The sequence below is a fragment of the Papilio machaon genome, chromosome 26, assembly GCF_912999745.1.
Source record: "Papilio machaon chromosome 26, ilPapMach1.1, whole genome shotgun sequence".
Taxonomy (NCBI): Eukaryota; Metazoa; Arthropoda; class Insecta; order Lepidoptera; family Papilionidae; genus Papilio; species Papilio machaon.
This window is the reverse complement of record NC_060011.1, coordinates 3344613-3365103: the sequence shown is the minus strand read 5'-3', so window position 1 is coordinate 3365103 and position 20491 is coordinate 3344613. Positions and strand designations below refer to the sequence as shown.

General features: G+C 34.2%; 3 protein-coding genes across 3 annotated transcripts; all 3 read right to left on the bottom strand.

Moving 5' to 3' along the window:
• Nucleotides 1-322: 322 nt before the first annotated feature.
• LOC106714700 (protein tyrosine phosphatase domain-containing protein 1) lies at nt 323-13287 on the bottom strand. Its single transcript, XM_045684367.1, has 11 exons — nt 13209-13287; nt 12101-12293; nt 10569-10649; nt 9796-9911; nt 9296-9418; nt 3074-3257; nt 2701-2821; nt 2106-2271; nt 1323-1462; nt 936-1046; nt 323-481 (listed from the first exon to the last, which is right to left on the bottom strand). The coding sequence occupies exons 1-11, from the start codon at nt 13285-13287 to the stop codon at nt 323-325; spliced, it is 1473 nt and encodes a 490-aa protein (XP_045540323.1).
• LOC106715258 (retinol dehydrogenase 11-like) lies at nt 5663-6868 on the bottom strand. The gene has a single exon (XM_014508504.2). The coding sequence runs from the start codon at nt 6767-6769 to the stop codon at nt 5795-5797; it is 975 nt and encodes a 324-aa protein (XP_014363990.2). The 5' UTR covers nt 6770-6868; the 3' UTR covers nt 5663-5794.
• Nucleotides 13288-17591: 4304 nt separating the features above from the next.
• Nucleotides 17592-19871, bottom strand: LOC106715046 (WAP, Kazal, immunoglobulin, Kunitz and NTR domain-containing protein). The gene is made up of 4 exons (XM_014508244.2): nt 19778-19871; nt 18893-18955; nt 18429-18596; nt 17592-17884 (listed from the first exon to the last, which is right to left on the bottom strand). Exons 1-4 carry the CDS (start codon nt 19779-19781, stop codon nt 17784-17786), a joined length of 336 nt encoding a protein of 111 aa, XP_014363730.1. The 5' UTR covers nt 19782-19871; the 3' UTR covers nt 17592-17783.
• Nucleotides 19872-20491: the final 620 nt, after the last annotated feature.

Below are 20491 nucleotides of genomic sequence, written 5' to 3'. Positions count from 1 at the left end.
GAAAAACGGAAAAGATTTGATTGTGTACGGAAAAACTCAAAAACTACTAACTAACAAATAAACTGATTTTAAAAATGCTTTGATCTATAAAAAGGTTTCTATCAGCATAAGACTTTTGCTGTATTTTCTTCAAAAAGATTGAGGTTATCAATTCGACTGTATTTTTTATGTGTGTTACCGCGATGCTCTGCCTCTGGTGGTCTGATTTTGATAAAAAGTATTTTAATCGAAAGAAAGTGCTTGCAGATGGGTCCCATTTTTATATAAATATTTACGCAAACGAAGTTGGTCGAGCTATTAAATAAATAAAATGTATAATTGACTATGAAGTATTATATCTCACCATGTCCAATGCCTGTATACACCAGACTGTGTTATGCACACGGCCAACAATCAGGGAGAGATCTTCGCGGTCCAACACTGGGTCCTTAAGACCTTCCAGCCATTCGAACAATAGCCCCGATAAGATTACAGGATCCTCCTGATAAGAAAGCATTCGAAAAGTTACTCTTTTCGTTCTTTTCCCACTGTGATCTCTTATGATCTCCTAGTATCTAAACAGCTTGACTGATTATGACGCAGTTGTCACTCAATTGATATCTTTTATTGTCTTTGGTTAATTAGGCTCATCATCATCAGCTCAATATACGTCCCCACTGAGGGGCTCAGAGCCTACCCCAAGTTAGGGGTAACTAGGACATAGTCAACCACGCTGGCCAATTGCGCGTTGACTTCACACATATCATTGAATTTCTTCTCAGATATGTGCAGCATCACGATGTTTTCCTTCACCGTAAGAACGTCGGATAAATGTACATATGTAAATCGAAAATCGAAAAACACATTGGTACATGGCGGGATTCGAACCCAGGACCTGCAGATTGCAAGTCAAGTGCTTAACTCCTGAGCCACCGACGCTCTTTAATTAGGCTCACCTCGTCATAAATCATATCCATAGCTTCTCGTCTCTGATTGATGTCATTGCGTAGCTGCTTTAGACGTTTCTGTTTATCTTCTGGAAGACATTGGTGATCTGAGATGAAGGCCTGGAAAATGAATAAGAGTAAAGTTTCATTGATGTAGGAAAAATAAGTTAGTTGTGGTTTCCTCACTGGGTTTTCGGCGTAAGTCGTCTGCTTCTATATATAGCTTTAATTGCGTATTGTTCCGCATCGCGATGTTTTGTTTGTAATTCAAAAATCGAAAAACACATTTGTACATAGCGGGGATCGATTGCGGACCTTTAGAGGTTAACCAATTTGCCAGCGACGCTCATTAACATTTTGTGTAAATAAGATTATCTGGAACTAATTGTTTGATACCTCATGCACTTGTACCGCTGGTATAGTACCATTAGTGGTTGTGGATGTGATCCTACTGACTGACTCCAAGCTCCTCTCCAAGTCTTCTTCTACAGGATCGCGCCATTCCACCATCGGTAGCGGTAGAGACCCTGCTTGTTCTGGAACTATTGAAGAATTACTGTGAAATTTCACCACCGAAAAACTTCCATTCATACATATTGTTGTCTCAGTTCCTTTGCTGTGAAAGAGTGAGATAATTAATATTCTTATGCAAGTGTTTAGATAATGCAAAAATACAATGTAGGAGAACGTAGACAAAAAATATGGCAACACTGCGATTATTATAATTAACTTACATAACTAGAAAATATATGTATAATACCATTTAATAGTCATCATCAACTAATTACATTAATTGTTATAAGTCATTAGTTACACTGATAACATAAGACCTACATAGTATTGAGTGATCTTCATAGTATCATAGGTAATATAGACGTAAAGGTACGGTGTACCATTTTTCTTTACAGATTTTTGGTGTTCCTTTAATAAATTACAGAAGAACAGGAGATATATGCTTTGAAATTAATAATTTCTAGACTCCTTTACTCATTCTTCTTAGCGTTCTTTTACTTTTGCTTCTAAGGTTTGATGTATTAGCTTCATATTGAATTTTATAAAAAACCAGGCAAACATAAAGAATTTTAGTGATCCATTTGGTTGCTTTTGAATCAAGCGCGATCAAATACAGTCTTCGAGCTTATAAATATTATAGGTTTAAGTAGATCAACAAGATATTACCTGTAGGCATCTCTTCAGGTGTTGTCGGGTCTGTAGGTTTATTCTTTTTAAGTCTGTACGACAGGAACTTCTTATAAAAAGGACGGATCTTTATTTCATAGTCCTGTCCACCACTTTCATGACAGCCGCACAACTTGAGAAGTCTCTCGCAGATACAGTAGACTATCTGGAATTATAAACACATTATGCCTTGCAAGAAAAAAGTAAAAAGCATTGTTCAAGGTTTCAAATAAACGGTAAAAGCTGTTGCACTTGTCTTCTCTAATGTACTATTAGATGGTGAAAATAATTTCCATGCCTGCGTAATGCATTTATTCAGATAAAATAATCATTGAGTTTTTCAATTCAAGATACATACAAAGAGCTATTTGCTTGTTATTTATTATTAGATGCCGAACATAACCTTCATGTGATCATAATTATAATGAGTTAAACTGTTCTAAACAGATTACAAAGTAGTCGATGCTAACGAGGTATAACTAATGTTTTTCCGTTAATTAGAAATTATTTATACGTCTGTGGGTATGTATGAGAGATGCCACATGGGATGTGAAGCGCCGAACGTATGCAGTTGCAATTTAGTGTGCGAATGTACCTTGGGAATTTCTCGAAAGACACGCTCTTCTATTCCGTGAAGCGTAGCTTGCTGCCGATATAGGTACTGCCTTAGATTGAATTCAGCACATTTTCGACCCTTTGCCAACAATAAAGGTTCCCTGTATATTCATTTAAAAATTAGTATTTTTGAAAATAAAATGTATTTTTAAAGCTTAATAAACATCCTCTGAAATGTAATTTATTTTTTTGTTTTGTTTGTTTGTACAATGTTTTTCAAATACCTTGGCGGCTCGGAACATCGCACAAGTCGCTGCTCAGAACACAATGTTTGGTGTTTGGGCGTAAAGGGATGGGGGTGAGGGACTGCGCAGCGCTCAGCTGCCAAGATATTTGAAAAGACAAGTACCAACTTAGTACTGAAAACAACAGTCTGCGGTAGTATGTAATGCTCGAACTGCTGCACGCACAGGATCTGTCCAGATGTCTGCACAGCACGAGGTCGTTTCTTTCTCACGAGGCGTATCGCGTCATTAGCACGGATTCTCAGGGCATACACCAAGTAGCAAGATATCAGGACTCCGGTTCTTCCTAGACCTGGTTGTAAATAGAGTATTTTTACACCACAGTCGTAATACTAACAATACCATTATTAATGAAAAAAACAATTCTTGCAATAGACTATCAAGAAAACGGTTTTAATGATTTGGATGAATTTTTAAAGCACCATCTTTTTCATCTTCATGTACATATTTTAATAATGACGGGCCCAAAACCCTTCTCGTATATAAAGAAGGCGAAAGACCTCACCCTTTCTTTATCCACTACTAGCTTTTACCCGCGACTCCGTCCGCGCGGAATAAAAAAAAATAGAAAACGGGGTAAAAATTATCCTATGTCCGTTTCCTGGTTCTAAGCTACCTGCCCACCAATTTTCAGTCAAATCGATTCAGCCGTTCTTGAGTTATAAATAGTGTAACTAACACGACTTTCTTTTATATATATAGATTTTCTCTCTGTCTCTTTATCCATATAATTTATTTAAACGATGACATTGGTTAGCGATGTTCATTTAACTTTAATGTATGACATTTTCACGCTTTTTCTAATATAAGTTGCATAACTAACCAACGAGTCTAGACAAAGTAATCGCTAGTTGAATCGACAAAATGTGTGAAAATGTATAGGAAGAATACGTGACATTCACGTGACATTAAAAGTTATTGTCATTTCCATACATTTTATACTTTTCGACTTCGCATAACGAATATTTCTTTGTCCCATGATCTGATACTGGTTATCTATTTTAATTAAAAAAAAAAGCAATCTAACTGATTTTTTAAATTAAAATAAATTACCGAAAACGGAAACTCAAACTACAAAGTATACTTATTCAATAAAATAAATAATTAATCTAGTGTAATCGAAATGAAATTTTACTTGTAATTCTGTTTTGGTCACTTAAAATACACATGAAACCGGATATGTACAGAAATAAATACATTTAAATTTTAAATAAACAGCCATAGGTCATTACTGCGAGTCTTGACTTCCATAATCACATACAATTTTAAGTTGATTATTTTGTAACAAAGAGGACTAGTAATAAAAAAACTGATTAAAATGTTTAACGTTTATTAATATAATATAATTACTTTTTATCAGTAAGTAAAACACATTTATTCCAAAACTGTTCAACATACTCTTCATCATCACAAAGTTTTCGATACTTGTATTGCTTGCAATCTTTAAAATATCGACCAGTAACATCTACCAGTTCTGGGGAAACACAAACATGTATACTGGTCTGAGCACCTTGCAGAGAATCCTTGAACATTAAAGATGTCAAAAAAAGTATAAACTTTTTAATATAATAAGGAAAACGTTCATAAAGTCCGGTATTTACAAATCCAGGATGCACAGCATTTACTGTAACCCCACTTGGTAATCTCTTTGCCAAGGCTTTCATCCAAAGAACGTTACATAATTTGCTATTCGGATATTTAAAAAGACTTATTCTATTATTTACTTCTCCAAGATCATTTATGTTTAAAAATCCCCAATTATGCACGTATGATGATAAGATCACTATACGACTTGGCTTTGATTTAACTATCTTTTCCAATAAGAGATTAGTAAGAAGAAATGGTCCGAAATGGTTCGTTTGGAGCACAACATCTAAACTATCTTCAGAAATACGAGACGAAAAGTCTATTAATCCAGCATTATTGACCAAGAAATCTAAACGGTCTTCAGTTTTATTGAAATCATCAGCAAATTCTCTGACACTACTAAACTTGCAAAGATTCAGATGTCTATACTCAACATTGTTATTCCCAGTTGTGGCGATTATATCTGCGACAGCTTTCTTTGATTTCTCTTCGTTTCTGCAAGCGATAATGACTCTTGCGCCTCTCCGTGCCAGATCTCTAGCTGTTTCCAATCCTATACCGGAATTTCCACCTGTCACTAGAGCTGTTTTGCCGTGCAGTTTCGTATTGCATCTACACACGCCCGCTTTTGGTTCCAACCATAGTCTCGCAATTATTATGGTTACAATTAGAATTGAAATAAAAGCAACAAACAAATTATAAACATACACTACTAACACCATTAACAACGTTTCTAAAGACATCTTGTTGACTTCTTACTTAAACATCTTTGAAAAGCCAGTTAAATAGAATTAAAACCTACTAAACTGGTTTGTTTTTTTTAAACATTTGTTCGCATGGTTGCTCACGCTTGCTCGTGCTACACTCAACGTGGGTTTCTGAGATCAAAATCCCCGTTTATAACACATTATATGTTTTTTCAAAGATAATTATATAAAATTTAAGTACAAGGATGATGATTTGTTTTATACAAAGATTTTGGTCTAAGAAAAGTAAGAAGTAAGTCTAAGAATTGATATATTCCTACCTCCTAGACTTTTTTTACTAAAATTTTTATAATTAAGTTACAAACTTATCGACATTTTTTATTCTAGACTTTTATGATCCAGGTTCAATATTGTGTAGAAATGATAGAAGTTGTTTATAGGGGTTAAGGGAAAATAGGGTAGGTCTAATTGTGTTTTAGGATGTAGGATAGGATGTTTTAGGATCAACAATAGTCAATGATCAAATTGTGACGGATTACTTTTTAGCAGTAAGTGATACACACTTTTCCCAAAACTTATCAACAAACACATCGTCTTTACACAGCTTGTGGTACGAATGTATTTTACAGTCCTTAAAATATTCACCACTGATCTCACTAAGTTCTGGACAAACACATAGATGTATACTTGTCTGAGCTCCTTCTTTAGAATCCTTGAACATCAAAGTCGTTATAAAACGTATAAACTTTTGTACAAAAGGATGTAGTCTTTTAAATATATCCGTCCTTACAAATCCTGGATGCAAAGCGTTAACAGTTACCTCATTCGGTAGTCTTTTCGCGAGCGCTTTCGTCCAAAGGAGGTTACATAATTTGCTATTCGAATATTTGTTAAAATATCTTCCTTTCATGTTCACCTCACCTAGATCGTTAATGTCCAATCGTCCAAAATTATGCAAAAACGATGAAACAATAACGATGCGACTTGGCTTTGATGCTATTAATTTGTCCATTAATAAATTAGTTAGAAGAAATGGTCCAAAGTGATTCGTTTGCAATACTAAGTCAAAACCATCGTCGGAAATTTTCAATGGAAGACCGGCGCAACCCGCATTATTAACCAAGAAATCCAAACGGTCCTCAGTCTTATTGAAATCATCAGCAAATTCTCTGACACTACTAAACTTGCAAAGATTCAGATGTCTGTACTCGACATTATTATTCCCAGTTGTGGCGATTATATCTGCTACGGCTTGTTTTGATTTCTCTTCGTTCCTGCAAGCGATAATCACTCTTGCACCTCTTCCAGCTAAGTCTCTTGCTGTTTCCAATCCTATACCGGAATTGCCGCCGGTCACTAGAGCTGTTTTGCCGTGCAGTTTCGTCTTACATCTACACACTCCCGCTTTCGGTTCCAACCAGAGTTTTAACGTTACAATTAAAAACACGGTTAAAGTAAACAAGTAAGCAATGAATTTAAAAAAAATTATCAATGCGTGAATGGAAATCATGTTGACTGGCGGAGCGCTACTTTAGTTATGTCTGAGTAAACTTCAACCATTTAAGTATTATAAATAAGGCATGGTCATCGTTTATGTTACTGTAAAAGCTCGAACTACGGTGAATCCTAAGATTTACCAGTATATGAATTATTTCGACCAATTCACCTGGTGTATTTTATGACTTTCAAATACACGAGACATGTCGATAAACAGTCCAATGAAGGTGACTCGACGAGGCGGTGTCGGATCGACAAGGAGTGGACGAATGTGCGTTAACCAAAGGATGGAATCTACATACTTTTATTCTCAACCGAACTGAACTTAATACTTCATCTTGTAATAGAGATTTTTTGTTTATTACTGTCCAATCTTACTTCTTCCTATTTTACTAATATTATAAAAGTTAATGTATGGATGTATGGATAATTGATAGAAAGTATGTATCGCCAACGAATGCATGGATTACGATGAATGTAGAACATGTGGGCTACTTATGTTCGCGGAAATGTGTACGGTTCCCATGGGATACGTTTTATTTACATATTTCCTCGATAACTCCGCAACGGTTCACCATATCTTATTTTAATTTGGCACACATATAGAACATAGACTGGAATAACAGATGATATACTTTTCTTCTTCTTTAAATTTTGCGCAGACGAAGTCGCGGGTAAAAGTTAGTATATTTGATAATTACCAAGAGTTCACGCGATATCAAAACCAACTATTGTATCAATGTTTGTATGTTTAATATTAATGATTTACGCAGAAAAAGTTAATTCGTTATTCATAAGAGGCCGTAGAAGGTTTGTGCTTTGTAGAGATTTGATTTGAAGACATTTGAATTTGGAATTGAAACGTTTGAAAGACTCAGCTAGTCTTACTAATATTATAAATGCGAATGTTTGGATGGATGGATGTTTGTTTGAAGGTATCTCCGGAACGGCTTAACGGATCTTGATAAAATTTGGTACAGATGTAGAACATAGTCTGGAAGAACATATAGGCTACTTATTAAGTTTGTTTTTAATTCCGTGTGAACGGAGTCGCGGCCGACATCTAGTAATTAATAAAACCAGTTCTTCAGAAACTTGCTTTTTTCATTTTACTAAAACAATCTTTGCGTGTTAAATTTAATTAACATTTCTGTATTCTTTAACCTATTTAGTGAGTAAAATTCATAAAAAAATAATCATCTGCATTGTTATGGACAATATTCATACAGTATTGTTCTACTCTTCCACGTCTCTTTGTCATTGCATTGAATTTATACGAATGAGACAAGATTTTATTATACTTTGCACGTCTTATCATATCAAAGCAAGCGTTAACACAACGTGCAAAGTAAAATTAAACCTTACTTCAATTGGATAAGGCTTAATTTTATTTGCGATAATCGCCTACTTTCTTCTCCGCTCCTGTCTGTGTGAGCAGACTCTTACACGTAATATCACCTTCAAATAATCCATCATAATATTATAGATGTGTCTATGTTCATTGTCCTTGGTTTTACCCTCTTCATCACTTCGCATAATTTTGGCTAGTAAATCTGTTGTCTCGTCACATACACGTCTTTTTCGAACATTCTGTGCAATTTTCATTCTTCTATTTCTATCCATCCACTTTTTACTGTATTCAGACGTGAACTAATTAGACAAATAAAAAGATCTATGTACATAATAAGCAACAACAACGCCACTGTAACTAATTTTTATAATTTGACCTCATTACGAACTATAAAAACCTTGCAAAACGCACGCATAAGAGAAATCGAAACGTACGTTTCGTATCATTTTTGCTATTTAAATCGTAAGGTTCAAAGTTAGACTAGAAAGAGGCGTTTTAAAACACAATTTTTTTAAAACTGTATATAAATAACAAATTGTTACGCCATCTACATCCGCCTGTTGAGCCTGCACGTAGCAGAGCGGAGCTACAACGCCATCTACATCCGCCTACTCGCCAGCAAAACGGAAGTCGTCGCTGATCAATCTTTAACGTCAACGATGTCGTCACATCCCGTGAATCTACCCTATATAAGCCGTTGCACTGACACCGCAAGTTCAGTTTTTATTCTGTCGTCGGAAGGTCAACATAACTTCAACTTCAGTTTACTTAACTTATGAACTCGGAACCAACCACGCTGCCGGTTGCCTGCTTGTTAGATAAGTACTGATTACCGAGTCATTCCTGCCTTTTTGTCATTTTGTATTCGTGGTGATAGAATTACAAATCAGTTTAAACTCTAGCCGTTGGTAATGATGTGTTGAATTTTGCGTTGAGTTATTGATTTTGTGATAAAATGTAAAATCGCGTTGTGATAGACATCTTTCATCTTGGACTTTTAATAATTCGCTTTAATAAAATCATTCAAATTGTTTGACATTTAAAACAAGGACAAGAGGATGAAAAAGTTCTTACATCTGTGCAAAATGTTATCAAAATCCATTGAGCCGTTCTGTAGATACCTTCAAACAAACTTTCATCCATCCATTATTCATCCACATTAGCATTTATAATATTAGTATGATTTACCTGCATGGCAGTGTATGGCAACTCTACCCTCTTGCAATGCGAAGGACAATACTTTCGTCATATTGAGCAGGCAACTCAAGCTAGCTTCTCCGTAGTCCAGCCACGCGAAATTGTAATAATAAACTGTAAAAAAACTAAAATATGAATTAAAATATTTTTGTATTTTATTAAAAGATAATTTATTTGTTAACATAGTAAAATTATTTTTCTTAAATTGACGTAAAAAGTGTACTTATTTAGCTGTGCGGAATTAAGTCTAGCGTAATACTACGCCATCTTTACCCTATAAAGCGGATTGACCGTTGACTTTCGGAGAAAAAAAATTCTGTATAAAACATATCGTCATTCCTATCGTTATCTTTGATAAATCAGAGACAACAATATATTTACAACGGAAATTTTAATGTCAGAAACCCATGATGAATGAGTGAGTGAGTGAATTGATGATCGAATAAAGGAATGAAAGAACAGGCGAATGAATGACTCAAGTGTTGACTTACTGTTATTGGCCATAAATATTGTGGGATCATATGTGAATCCGGAGCTCGTGAGCGGCGGTCCGCAGCTCGCGTGTTCTCCTGACGTTTGCAGATTGACCACCGTACGAATTCCCCAACTATAACATTGAAAAAAATATCTTCATCTAGACGACTAAATACCTTGTGATGAGTCAGGAATTGTTTCAATCATTAGAGTATGAGAATTGTCATTAACTTTGTTTTTCAGCCAAGGGGTTTCCTTTCTTATAAATTTTCCGTCAAGGTATGAAAATGTCGTTTTGTTACCAACACCATCATCGTTTTCCTGTCCTTATACCACTTTACGTGAGGTCGGCGCACTAGGATTTTGTCCTATAGAATAATCGACCGTCATTCAGTCTTCAATCCCTTCTGAATCATGTCAATCTATCTCGTCATAGGTTTATCCCTACCTATTACTTAACTTGCAAATAATAGTCATAGGTAACTCAACTAATATTAATGACCTGCAGATCAGTTGTGCGAAGTACCGTTCACACACGTGAAGACTGGTGACTCGGCTCGCAAATTTGTACATATATAGAGTTGTGATTTGCGTTTCGAGCTGTGAACTGCCATTCACCAGGCAGCTAGCGGCTTGTCGGCTCATATAGTACATCGCGATGAGTCATGAGCTGCCGATTTAATTATTGACCAGCAGCTCAACGGTTCAAGACAATGTGAGTTGAACTTTTGAACCGGTACAGAACTGATTTACACACGACTAGTAAATAAGAAACTTAGTAAGATCGTACCTATGGAACTGTTGTATAATGTTCCTGGCTGCGATGCTCGCGGTGCTGGGTCGTGCCATCGCCAGAATGTCTTCGGTGACCCTGCCACATGTAGCGTGGTTACATTAATACGAAAGTCATGAACATTTTTTTAACCAATACTTGCAATTTTTGTTATACTTTAAAAATTACATTTTATTAAATTATGGTGCATTCATTATACTGTTAAATGTAATAAAAAGTAATTAAATGTAACTTAATATATCATGAATAAATCTTCATGTCATCGATCTTCAATCAACATATTCGTGACCTTTAATTATACATTTATTTTATTTTAATAGTGAACCAAAAACATATCGTTAACTTTATAATTTAACATACAATTGAATTAACTTTAAAATAATTTAAAAAACATTGAAACGTTAAGTGTTATTGTCTGTGCCAGTCACGTGACTAGCTTTTACAAGACGGATTTATCGACACTTAATCAATTAATCGGGAATAATGATAAGAGAGGTCGTTACTCTGCGCCGTACCGGAGTCAAGGAAGGACGCGGTTGTGCGACCAGACTGCTCGCTACAAGTCCGTGAATGACACAGTCTCACGTTACCCTGTTAAACACCCACATATTTGGTAAAGCCAAGCCGTAGAAATATCTACTAGGGCGGTAGCGTTGAAAACGGTACTAACCCTAAATTTTTGAAAGTATATTTGAAAAATATACACTGGACTCCCAGTACCGGTTTTAGTACTAGTGTCCAGACCGATTTCTTGTTTTACCATGCCTTTGGGGATGGTTAACAGGGTTATGTGAGATTGTGTAATTCGCAGACCTGAGGTGCCCATTTCTACTCAACGCCCCGAGAGCCCTAACCCCACCCTAACGCTCATACTTGCACTTCAATAATATTGCATAATGCTATCCACCTCGCAAAAAACTGGACATAGTTGTATTTTTACTTTCATCCTTGTTCTAATGCAAATCAAGTAATAAGAAATGTGTTAAATAATTTTATGATTCCACAATAACTTTTTAAATTGAAACACCCAGCATTTCGTTAGAATTGGGTCGTGAAAACAGTAATATTACAATTTTATTATAACACGGAACCAGAGCTTGACGGAAGTCACGCAAGTGTGGTCGTAGCTTTATAAAAAATATTTAATTATTACAAAATATACGATGACGTGCTTGTATTTTTTAATACATCACGCTACATTTAGTTATGTATAATCTACTTGTAAATTTAGTAAATACCCCATTTATTATATGGAAATGGAACTGACAAACATAAGCCCCTAGATTTAGGAAAGTAGTAGTAAGTTAATATACATACAGGGTGTTCAGAAATAACATAAATACAGTAGTAGACCACAAATCTCTTGGTTGTAAAAACTTAAGAAGCGAAAAGATGGAAAATTCGGAAAAAAATCACTTCCTGTAGGTTTCAAACTTGAATTACACACTTGCTATCTCTGTTTCTTCAAAGAATATGCAAGGGATGACAATATATGTCAATAAATGTATCAGAAATATCCATACACTTACCAGTCCGAGTACAATCCTTGTATAGCATTATCTCGTCTCTGCGGCAGTTCGTACTGGCAGCTAGCGCCGCCACAGAACAACGCGCATTGGAGAGCGGCCGGCGTGCTGATGCGCACGCGCTCGCTCAGTGCACTGTATTGCGCTGATGGTGGACGGTTGATACGTCGACGTGATTCCCGACTCCTGGAGAAACCTAATTTTGTTGTATCATATCATCACCATGATCTTCCTACTTTTTTCCCTAAGGAAGAGCGGAACAGTATGTCCTAGCCATTATCATTTCAAATTAACTACCGTAGTAACATTTAGTTAAGACTATAGGTTATGGCGAACAAATACATTTCAGCTGATAATGAACGGAACCCTTATAGGATCACTTTTTTGTCTGTATTTCTGTCTGTCAAGACCCTTTTTTCAGGAACGCGTAGAGTTATCAAGCTAGAATTTATATCAAATACTTAGGTCTACTGTCCCTTGAAGCTGTGAATAAAATTCAAACTTCTAAGTCAAAGCAATCAAAATGCCATTTATGACGCAAATTTTCGACATTCGCGAGGGAATCAAAACCTACAGAGAAATTAAGGACGAAGCAACGTCTTATAGCACAGATAAAAAAAAAATTGCTATTGAAAGTTTTACTTATACACCTACAGGTTTATACGGAACACTCGTTGCCGACTCGCACTTGGCCGGATTTTTTTTCAAGCCCTATGCGGATTAAGTCGCATTTAGTAAACGATACTACCATATTAGTTATTGATAGTGAATAAAAATTAACAAAAATTCTTACCTATGCAAAAAATGAAACCGACGAAAGTTTTCAAGATTTATACTTGATCTACGATGATCTGTGCTGTAGATTTTCATCATGGCGTGAAAAGTGACAAATATTAAAAAAAAAAAACCGTTGATAAAGACAAAGGTTTTCATATAAAGCGTTCTACTGACTGCCCCACATCGGTTATATGAAAAAATGAAATATGAACACCAGTAAAAATAGGTTATTCCTTTGTTTATGTTGCGTCAGCAAATTAAATTTTATAGTCTGTTATGTTCACTGTTCTAGGACAGAAAAATTTATCGAATTTTGTATAAGAAAAACACTTACCATTTTGCTGAAAATCGCCTTCACCTTTGACTTTGAATAATATTTTTTCCATACTTCTTCTAGACCTTCTTCTAGACATTGTTTATAATTATGTTTTGAACAATTTCACTGAATTTCAGCTTGTTGGGACTTTATGTAACTTCGAATGTCTAAATTGACCGGACTATATGGATTTATTTTGTATACTTATAATAGTGTTTATAATTGATGATACAAGCATAAAAAGTGAATTTTTTAGTAAGTCTGTGATGATAACAATTTTAAGATACGTTTGTTAAAATTTCTCATTTGTATTGAAATCGACTATACAATTTATGATTCTATCTAGGTATCTATGTTCGTGATAATATTTTAATATAATTTCTATTTATATATTGTTTTGTTTGGGCCGTTTTTGATGTTAGTACATTAAATACTGGCGACATCAATTTCGTGTTAGAACCACTGAATCAATAATTATAATGACAACATTCGTGCCGGCTTCGGTGTTGATTTTAGGCCCTAATTGTAATTATCATAAAAAGTAATGTAACACGATCTAAAAGAATAAAAAATGCTGGTACTATATAATAGTTCTGCTTATCTAATTATCTTACTTCATACTAATATTCTAAATGCGAATGTTTAGATGTATGTATGGATGTTTGTTTAAAGATATATCCACAACGGAACTATCTATCTTGATGAAATTAGTCTGGAAGAACACAACATAGTCTACTTATTACGTTTTTTTAATTCCACACGGACGGAGTCGCGGGCGACAGGTACGTAGTTAGTTAATAATTCTATTAATTTTCCCGCCTATTTTCTTACAGAGGGTCGGCACTGTATAAGTCCTTCGTATACAAGGCAACGTTAATTATCAAATCTAATATTGTATGGTTGCGTTTCCGTACAGGCATAGCAAGTACATGGCAACTGTATAAATTATCTCCGCCATCTTGAAAATTGTAGCGACTTTCTTCACGATGATCTTGCGATGCCAGATAGAATTTCAGTAACGAGCTGTGTACAAACTTCTATGACATTGTATTACGTAGACTAAACACTAAAATAGCCAGTTTTCAAAAATGTACCTTTCAGTTGTACGTAGGACCTTACACTTCCTTAGATCTTTGTCAGCAGACTTTATATTACATCCATACTTCTACGGTCTTTCAATACGCTTGTAGCCTTTAACATTCGATCTCATAACGTGAGTAGAATCAAAAATATATTTTAATTAATACTTCAACAATAAAAAACTTCATTATTATGCAAAGTTTTTTATTGTTCAATTACTACAATCTACAATTAAGTTTGAATTACGTCGTTGTCGGCGTTATAAGCTCGTGCATGAATTACGATTATAAATCACTATTTAAATGTCATGCTTTTTCACTATTAAATATTTCTGTTAATGCAAAGTTTTAATTATTCGTCTTCTAAATCATGTGACCAAAAAAAAAATCAATGTTTGTATCTTTGTTTCTCGTGCCTAAACTATTGGACGAGTTCTGAGTACACCAGAGAAGATTTGTGTTCCAAAATATTTAAAAATAAAACGAATTTGTCAGCTTTCCGCCACTATAAGTATATAATAACTTATTTTATTTTGTTTATTTAAACTATATAATATTTTGAATAATAATTTTATTTAAATTATACTTTATTTTGTTATATTTTATTTTTAATTTTTAACGTCATTTTGACTCTAGAACAGCATGCTATGTTCAGCTAGTAGTAAGTTCAGATAATCACCGAAGCCGAAGCCATTGGCATTTCGACGCCATCAATGATTCAAGTTATTACGCGACGGCGAACGAAACATGTTGATTGTGAATTAATAGCGTCGGTGATATTATAGAACACGTAAACCCGAACGTGCTATTACACACGCTGTACACAATCACACATACACTGAAACACGTCATTTAAACATTCTAAAATTACCGAAGGGTAACCATTCATAGTAAGGAGAGAGGAGAAATCTCCTAGACGTTATGAGTGAAGATGTATTCCTGTATTTCGTCTGATGTGTGAGGTTATACAATCTTTATTTTCCTTTAGTGAAATACGAATAAAATTTGGCGGGAGAGACGTTGAATGGCAAAGGAAATATGCTTTATGTCTTTGAAAAATTAAGCCTTTTATAACTCGTGCGCAGAAGCTTTGCCGATGGCCGAATGACGTCACCCGTTTAATGACGGTAGTGAAAAGACGAGAGCGATGTTAGTAACTATTGTACAAAAACAAAAATAAAACCTAACGTGAATACCTTTTCGTTTGGACGTAAGTATTTGATATTTAATAAGTGTGTTTAATTTTTATTGCATTCAATTAAATTTCGTTCCCAAATACGACACGTACTTTTCCGTGTTATAACTTTGACCTATTCCAGTAACTTTGCCTATTCACACGCACCCTGTTGCGTGACCGCTCAACACTTGCGTTCGATATCTTATCGTCGTATACTTTCAAGAAATAAAAATTATAAATAAACAAGTAAGGAATTTAGGTTTGAATTGATGCACCTGACTTGATTGTACTGTGCCTGACAAAATATGAACCGCAAAATATTAGTTTTGAACATTTGTACTATGTAGTTTAAAAGGCGCTATTAGGAAAGTGCCTCTTCATCTCTCAACTTCGTATGGACCACATCACTCATTAGCATTAGCATTAGCTTAAGTGAGACAACTCACTGAAATGAAAATTACGGTTCAATCCACCCGTATTCGTTGATATTGATACCAATCAAAATGAAATACCAGGATCTGTGCAGTGTGATTAAAATTCGGTGCTCTTCATTACAGTCAAGTTTACGTAAAGACATAGAAGACTATATCTAGCTGATTTATTTCATTATTTCACCGATAGTGAAATCTATTAGTGAATCACTTTGTCTGTATTTTTTATTATTCTATGTTCAAGCAGTCCTATGTTACCTACCTAGGACTTGATTTGCTGGTCCGTTCAGGAGCCACCTTCCTCCGGAGTAAGCGTCGGTACAGTCTCGTACAAACGCTGAATCTTGGGCAGTGTAAACTATCCCAGAGACCCTGACGGTCTTCGGTGTTATTAACATTTCCATTTATGTTTATTTCACTCATTTTAGATGTTTCAATTGTTCTGAGATTTAAAATTACATTTCAAATTGTATTATTATTTATTTGCAAAGTAATTTTAATAAGTATTACATTTCCCATACTTTTTAAACATTTTTTCTTTTGTCTGTACTTACATACATTCACATACAACTTTTATTTGTGAAATTATGATTTAAAATCAATTTAGAGTTAACTTATTACCAAAAAACACTCATGGTCATGCTGATAAAAATTACCATAACCACAACACACATTACTATTGAAACGTTGATCAGTTAAATGTTCACTTGTTACATTTTAATGCAATGTTTTTGTTTTACAAATTTGCTATTATACTTTTAATTTCTATTTTTAAAAGGCTATAAGAGCTAAACTTATTGAAGATTTATTCTCCTCCATTCTTAAAATAATGTTCATAAAAATATAAGAAAAACGCGATGTAAGCAAAATATTTTTTAAGAAAGTCGCTCGCTCCGGCAAAGGGCAAGGAGTTACTGTAATGTACAAGGAGTATCGACTATACAGTGTGGTACTTCGTTGACGACCGTTAGGGTGGTGACACACTGATGTCTAAACCTTGTGGTGTACAAAATATTTATAGATTTTTCATTTGTATCGTTAATTCAAAAATTGTTTTATTCTTTAATTGAAAACGATGGACTAATTACCAAATTTTTCTATTACAACAAAATATTTTTCTTTTGCTAGTGTAACTGCTAATTTGCCCATAGTGAATTTATAAACTGACAAAGTTTACAATTGTCATGTATTGGTGACATAACTTTAAATAAATAAATTCAAAATCATTTTTTTATGTCTAGAAGACTAGTAGTCTTCTAGACATAAAAAAATGGAACCCATCTGCAAGCAACTCCTTTCGATTAAAATAATTTTTATCAAAATCGAAGCACCAGGGGCGGAACATCGCGGTAACACACTTAAAAAAAAATACAGTCGAATTGATAACCTCCTTCTTTTTGAAGTCGGCTAAAGCTGTAACTCCTGGTACTACAAGGTACAAAGGAAAAAAGATCTCCAAAATCTTATAGTTCTACTTACTGTAAAGAATTTCAAACGAGCAAGAATAACTTAAACTGTATGTAACAGGTGATATTTAAGATTGATGTAGCTGTTTATTTACAGCAATGAACTAAGTTATTTCTGGTTGTATTTTTATGTTTCACATTTTAACGAAGCAACTTACACCAACGAAAGGTGAATAAATTATATCATCAAGAATACATCCTTAGTTGCAAATGTTATTAATAGTCTTTATAAAATTAAAATCCGTGAGGTACGAGTGTTTTAATAGTGAAATTCCACGATAAAATTATGAATACAATAATGTTATAATAAGCCGGTATATACGCAACGAATTCGAATGATGTCTGTACTAAGGTGCTAACACAAGGCCCTTTAAAGTTCGGAACACGGGGGCCCTTTAGAACATAAGTTTAGAACGTAAGGGCCCATTAGAATTGTATTATTAGGCCCGTACACACTTCATCCTCTTTGTAGCAGGGTCCATTTTGCAGACTTCAAAAGCGCTACATTTGACGTTATTGCAGTAGACTCCAGGACCTCCAGCTGTAAACAATAAATAGTAATACGTTAGTCATATCAGGCATGTCTCCGCGAAGAATTCTATTCAAATTAGTTAAACTTTGGACTAAAACTTCTTTAAATAATGTATAATAAAAAGCATGCAAGGCACACACAAACAGTATGTTGTGTAAGTTTTTTTGTGTTAAAACAAGTTACATCTATCTACTAGTTTTTTTTTTCGTATCATTAGTTAGTCTTACTCGATAATGAACAATTTGCTTGATGTATCGTCGTATTATACCTTTTTTTTTCTTAAACAAACCAGTCATTCGACTATAATCAAATCACAAATTCTACATCCCTGTCACACTCTTTGAAAAAACTGAGTTTAGAATATATATCTTTATAAATGCTTCGCCATTGGATATTATAGTTTTCAGATATCTTAATTTCGCGCAAGTCGCTGCGCAAAACACAATTTTAGGTTTTAATTGGCGAAGCGGGAAGCGGGGGGAAGGCACCGCGCAGCATGCCGATGACCCAATACATAATTACCAATGTTGACTTTAGTATACTTAGTACTTACACTGAGTACGCTTGTCGTTGTTACCCGAACTACCAAATGCTGCGGCGTCAATGCATGATTTAGCATTGCAACCGTTGGGACAGCAAATCTTGCCGTGACTGCAGTCGTAATTCTGTTGACACTTGGGGCTGCAGCTGTAGATTTTTGAAGCTAAAGGACAGCTGCCAGCTGTTGATTTGATTAATTATATTTTTAAGTTAGGTTGACATTTTGACACATTCATTACTTCCTCAGTTACATCTTAATAGACATATAATAGAGATGGATCTATTTCGTACAAGATACTTATTGTATCATTCGTATCAAGCAAACAAATTGTTTAAGTACAAATAAATTGAATCACGTATTAAGTCCGTTATCGATAATTTTATCATTAAAGTAAATGTTGAGTTTGAATTTTTGGAAAAAAAATTAGTAAGTAAAATCATTTATAACTTTTAGTAATAAATAAAAACGTCACTAACCAGCGGAAACGCTGTCGATGATCATAAAAGCAGCAAAGATGCACAGAATGGTCGTAAACGAACCTGGAATATAACCATAATAAAAAATCATAAGAAAATCAACTTTACATTTTGTCTTGATTTCCTCATTTATTTGAAACTTGTCTTAACACAATAGCAGTTCTATCTAGATTCTTAACTACCAAGTTATAATCATTAATTAATTCTCATATCAAAATAATAGGCAGATTTCATTTGGATTAGCATGACCCTGGCAACACAACCATTTTTATCTCGAGAGGGCCCTTCTTCACAATTATAATATCTGCATGCTTTACTTAGTTTATTCCTTATATCGCCGCTGTTTGGTATTTATCATTAATCTGATCAATAAAATTCGGCTGTGACGTCCATATATTCCCTTTGAAAAAAAGAGAAATATAAATATGTTTTGTACGGATTCAGCAGTGGAAACCAAACTTCATTTAATACGATAATATTGTTCCTTATAGCGTTAGTGAGTCAATTATTCTTTAAGTAGGTAATAACTGTAATTCTGTAATCATTGCTTTAACAAACCCATCCGGACATTCACTTCAGTTCACAAGGATTTCTATAATGTCCTAACAACCAAAACAACTTCGGCTTGTCTTAAAAAAAAAACTGTCGATGGTTTCAAAATCAATTCACGCACTTGATAAGATTAATTTCCCTATACGAAAAAAAGAGATAGCAAGTATAATAAAAAGAGAAAGCTTCATCTTTATTCAATGATTTTATTTACATGCAACTTTATGTGCAATAAATTTTATTTTAAAAATTTAAATAAATATATTTTCCAACTATTGAATAAATTGTAACACACTCCTGAAGATTTATTTGTAAAATAAATATTCAATTACGTACCCATGTTGATAATATTTTTTGCGAAGAAAAAAATAGAATACACACTAGCACACAGTTCAAAAGATGTGGTAAGACTGGACAATCGTGTATAAACAACTCTATATAATGCATACATTGCTAATATAAATGGTCTTGTACCATATAGACCTTCCAACGAACATCTTTTAGTACCTAAAATATGAATGCCTCTGGGAGTTTACAATACAGAGTTTACAGAACTTTAAATGGTGGTACTAATGTTACGAAATGGACAGCTAAAAAGTAAAACACGAAAGAATTATAGGTATAGGTTAACCAACAATATAAAAATCCTGGTCAGTTTGATCTTCAATCGCCTTCCATATTAAATCACTTTTGCAATATGGCGAAATTTTACATATTCTCGGTCAGGTTGTATAAAAATAAATTGTATACAAGTTCAATGGCACGAGAATTTGAGTATTTATAACTTAATACAGATGTAAGAAAAATGTTTATGATTTTTTTTTAATAAAATGACCTTTATCCATACTAATTGGTGAAGATATTACTATAGGGAATGGGGTAAGTGTCACTCGATAACTAGTTTTTAACGCAATGCAAATATACACGTTCCAGTTAGACATACAATCTAATTCGTTGCCCTAAAAACTGCTCCTTAATGTGACTGACGATATCTAATTGATTTTACGTATATTGATTTAAAAAATTAATTTTTATATTCACTCACTACAT